Source organism: Mangifera indica, chromosome 2, assembly GCF_011075055.1.
Source record: "Mangifera indica cultivar Alphonso chromosome 2, CATAS_Mindica_2.1, whole genome shotgun sequence".
Classification (NCBI taxonomy): domain Eukaryota; kingdom Viridiplantae; phylum Streptophyta; class Magnoliopsida; order Sapindales; family Anacardiaceae; genus Mangifera; species Mangifera indica.
Genome location: NC_058138.1, coordinates 19,772,817 through 19,777,670, shown reverse-complemented (window position 1 = coordinate 19,777,670; position 4,854 = coordinate 19,772,817). Strand labels below are relative to the sequence as shown.

Below are 4,854 nucleotides of genomic sequence, written 5' to 3'. Positions count from 1 at the left end.
AAGGGATAATCTTTATTTATTAAGAAATTTTCGTTAGTGAAAATTAAACAATCAGATACGTGAGCTTGTCAAACAGTTAAGGTGTAAATGAAGCTACCACATGGTGAAAGGGGTAGCTATAGCAGCGACAAGTAACACCAGTTTTATTCTTTCTGAAGACGGTGGTAGGTCAAGAACCCTATCCAACATTAACATGTAAAATGGCTAGTGTAGGTGAACATCCCACCCAAACGATTAACACAGCAAAAAGGCAAAGTGGGCCAAAACATAATTGATCAAAATATGGAAATCCGTATAGTATTTTATTCAAGAAATCGGCGGTGTGGTTGTAAATTGTAATCTGTTGTTTAATTAAAAAAAGAGAAAACAAAAAGGCTCAAGTAATTTCACCATCAAGCTAGCTGGGAAAAAAATGAATTAATGATTAACTGCTAGCGTACACTCAACCTCTTAAATGCTTTCTCTTCCTATGCTCTATATCAACTCAAACCCGAGATATGCCTTAACCCATTGTGCCAGTTTGTTTTGCTTTACTACTGCTACTACTCATTTTTTTCTGTCTCATTGTTCAATAATATTTCAATGGAGTTGGGAAGTATTCTCCAGTTTCTTGAAAATAAAAGCATTATAGTCACTGGTGCAACTGGGTTTTTAGCCAAGAGTATATACTTATCGTTCTTCTCTCTCTCTCTTTTTACTTTCTCAGTTTCCCTTCAATATTTTACTGATGAGTTGCGTTATTTCGATGCATTCAGTTTTTCTGGAAAAAGTTTTGAGGGTTCAACATAATGTGAAGAAGTTATATCTTCTCTTGAGAGCTGCAGATGCTAAGGCAGCCACCCATCGTTTCCATAATGAGGTGTGTAAATATATATATATGGGGCAATGTTGAAATCTTGTTGTATGCTTTTCTCATCGTGAAAAAAAAAATATATATATATATATACACACACACACACACACACGCTACCAAGACTTGATTAATTTTATTTACAGGTGCTGGCCAAGGACTTGTTTAAGGTTCTAAAGGAAAAATGCGGAACAAATCTAAATTCAATTATTTCAGAGAAGATCACTCTAGTCGGTGGAGACATTTCTATGGAGGACTTAGGATTAAAGGACTCTAATTTAAGGGAAGAGATGCTGAATGAATTAGACGTCGTCATAAATTTAGCTGCGACAACTAACTTTGATGAAAGGTAACTAATTCAGTATCATCTGCTGTTTGATTAAACAATTTATTCTAAAAACTATACCAACAATTTCTTCAAATTTTTATGCAGATATGATGTTGCACTTGGTATCAACACATTGGGAGCTAAGAACGTCTTGAACTTTGCAAAGAAATGTCATAAGCTAAAGGTTTTTGTTCATGTATCCACTGGTATGTACAATTATGAATTAATGTATTATGAGTTTCAGGCAAATAAAATTGATATTAGTAAGAGGACTAATATCACATGTACGACTTTATCTATATAAATTAATATGATAATATCTGATTAAACGATTTTAAAGTGAAAAGAAATGAAAATAATTATATCATCTAATTATAAATTATTATCTTAATTTATATAAATAAGTTTAAATAATTTATTTATATTTACGTGTATAGTTTTCTTCTTAGTTAAGTAAGTGATTGTACATTTTCAGCTTATGTAAGCGGGGAAACTCCAGGACTGATAACAGAGAAGTTTTATAGCATGGGCGAGACACTTAACGGTGCATTGGGATTAGACATTGACGTGGAGAAGAAAGTGGTTGAACAAGAACTAAATGAACTCCAAGCCGAGGGAGCAACAGAGGATGAAATTAAATTGGCCATGAAAGATTTGGGACTTAAAAGGTTCGTGAATAGATGCCTCTCTAAATTACTTCAATTTCAAAGTTTTTTTTTTTTTTAATTTTTATCTTTCAATATAATTGCATTCTTAATAATAGAGTCTTGAATTAATTTTTCTATAATATATTTTCTTTTTATTAACTATTTGTACGTACATATATAAGAAGAAAATTAATAATTCTGTTAGGTCATAGGTCTTTATCAGCGTAATAAATCCTCTATTAATCAAGCAAATAACAAAAGTAAAAGGATAATATTTAAAAGCGCAGTTCTATTAATTGTTTGCCCTCACCTAAGGGATCTCATTTTTTCTGCTAGCACATCAACTGATTATTTCTTGATGGCTAGCACATCACCTAAGTGATATTGCCCACCCAAGGTTTTAGAAATGACCCTTGCCATCCTTTAAGATTGAAAAAAAGCCGTTTTTTCATAGGTGTGATTTCAATCGATTCTCAACTTCATTAATGATGAATGTCATCAGCAACAATTAATTTTTAAATTTATTTAAGATGAAATAAAAACTGGAGGAAAATGGAAAAAAAGGTTAAAGTGTAATTTGTTTGTATTATTTGAAGTATAAGTGATACTTTGATTATAATATTTAGAAAAAAAGGACATAAATACTCTTCAATTTTTAAAACTAACGACTGATTTTGATAGAAAATGAAAAAAAGATTAAAGTATAATTTGTTTGTATTATTAAGAATATAAGTGATACTTTGACTATAATATTTAGAAAAAAACGACATAAATATTTTTTAATTTTTAAAACTAACAGCTGATTTTGATAGGTAATTGAAAAGTACTTTTAAAATTACGTCATTTTCATCAAAATACCTTTGACCCACAATTATGACTCCTGCATCTTAAAATATGATGAACAAAATTGACTGGTATAAATTTTGTATCTTATTCTTATGCTTGTGTTAATTAAATCAAATATGTTATACCAATGTTCCTTTAATTAGGTAGCCAAAACTGATAATTGTGAGAAATTTAATTATCAGAGCAAAGATGTACGGATGGCCGAACACATACGTATTCACCAAGGCAATGGGAGAGATGCTTGTAGATGACTCGAAAGGAAATCTGTCGGTAGTCACCATTCGCCCCGCCATCGTAACCAGTACTTTCAAAGAACCATTCCCGGGCTGGGCTGAAGGTATAAGGTAAGTCTAATCAATAACATTATTGGGACTGAGAAAACTGAAGATCAGGTAAAAAAGAAACTTAAATTCTGAAATAATATAATGTAAAATGTTGAATTCTAATTAGGGTTTCTGAGAGTTTATTATTTTCATTTACAGAACAATTGATAGCCTAGCTGTTGGCTATGGTAAAGGGAGATTAAATTGTTTTCTGGGAGACCTCAACGCAATTGTTGATGCGGTAATTAAATGCAACATATTTTCTTCTCCTATATTATTTCTCATGAATTCCTTTTAATAATTTAACTACATTATGCAGATACCGGCTGATATGGTGGTGAATGCCATAATTGTAGCTATGGCGGCTCATGGAAATAAACAAACTGGCAATGTCATTTACCAAGTGGGTTCCTCCTTAAGAAACCCTCTGAGATACCGAAATCTTCAGGATTACGGCTACCGTTATTTTACGAAGAAACCATGGATTAATAAAGATGGAAAGCCAGTCAAAGTTGGCAAGGTTAACGTCATGAACAGCATGGCCAGCTTTCACAGATACATGGCCATTCATTACATTCTACCACTCAAGGTCTTTTACTAAACCTCTACTTATATCTTCACTTATATAAAATCTTCAGCTTGATCCTGATTCGACACCGTTTGCAGGGGCTAGAATTGGTAAATACAGCCTTCTGCCAGTACTTTAAGGGTATGCATAATGAGCTCGATCGGAAGATCAAATTTGTGATGAGATTGGCGGAACTTTACCGGCCATACCTGTTCTTCAATGGCATGTATGTATATATGCTTCATTTTAGACTTTAATTTTGATCGTTATAATATCAATTAACTGGTTGTTTCCCATATATAGATTCGACGATAAAAACACTGTGAAGTTGCTTACAGCAGCCAGAGATGCTAGTTCGGTAGAGACAGACATATTTTATTTTGATTCCAAATGCATAGATTGGGACGATTACTTCATGAATACTCATATTCCTGGAATTGTGAAATATGTATTCAAATGAAAGCCAAAAGTAATACAGAACTGGCGATGGCACCTCAGAATGTTCAGGTGGCCTCTATCAAAATGTATCCCATCTATTATTATCTATACTTTTTTTTTCTTATAGTTACATTAATTATGATCAACCCTTGTTGGGATTAATGTCCCCATGTTTGTGAGGGTCAAATTGAAAAGAAGTATTTATATATTCTTCCATTTGCTGTTATCTTGTGCTCAGATTATAGTCAGGTAGTAGAATCTTAAGACCAAAGTGTTAGAAGCCCAACCCCCTCAAAGGCCCATGAGGATATAAAAGTTATTGGAGGCCTGGAGCATTTAATAAGATTGAAAAGTATACACACCATATATAGCCTAGACGAAGTCCTATTTTTACCGAAATTTTATGGGTAAAATCAATTTATAAATGTTTTCTAGTTAGTTTAAAAAACTTCATTCCCTTAACTTGATTATTGTTTATTTATTAATTCATACAAAAATAGTGGGGATAAATAGGTTTCCCTTTTAATGTATCAGGTTAAAATTGTTCTCTTATAAGAAAAAGAAACATTATCATCATAAACTATTCGTAATAAGGATATACTAGCTATTTTCAATCAATAAGGATAATCATAAGCATGGTCGACCGAAGAGAGAGAAAGATTGTTGGAGATAGCATTAGAAGGAGCTGTCAAAGAATGAAATGCAAATATTAGTGAGTGTTAGAAATATAAATTGGGCTTATAAGTGTGAAGATTGAAACATATGTTACATAAAACCAATTGGCTTATGTTAAGGTCTAATTCACACACTTATATATCACTCTCTTATGTTTTATTTATTAGATGTGGGACTTA

The 4,854-nt window shown here is 32.2% G+C and overlaps 1 protein-coding gene across 1 annotated transcript; it reads left to right on the top strand.

Moving 5' to 3' along the window:
- The first annotated feature begins 200 nt into the window (after positions 1 to 200).
- On the top strand, positions 201 to 4,226 carry LOC123208657 (fatty acyl-CoA reductase 3-like). The gene is made up of 11 exons (XM_044626177.1): positions 201 to 209; positions 436 to 661; positions 756 to 859; positions 997 to 1,199; positions 1,284 to 1,384; positions 1,654 to 1,846; positions 2,854 to 3,015; positions 3,154 to 3,235; positions 3,314 to 3,583; positions 3,661 to 3,788; positions 3,866 to 4,226. Exons 1-11 carry the CDS (start codon positions 201 to 203, stop codon positions 4,020 to 4,022), a joined length of 1,635 nt encoding a protein of 544 aa, XP_044482112.1. The 3' UTR covers positions 4,023 to 4,226.
- The last annotated feature ends 628 nt before the right edge of the window (positions 4,227 to 4,854 follow it).

Excerpts from the sequence above, each read along its gene's own strand:
- LOC123208657 (XM_044626177.1), top strand. Across the intron at positions 662-755 it reads AACTGGGTTTTTAGCCAAGA|TTTTTCTGGAAAAAGTTTTG; the intron begins GTATATACTTAT and ends CGATGCATTCAG. Across the intron at positions 3,016-3,153 it reads GGCTGGGCTGAAGGTATAAG|AACAATTGATAGCCTAGCTG; the intron begins GTAAGTCTAATC and ends TTTCATTTACAG.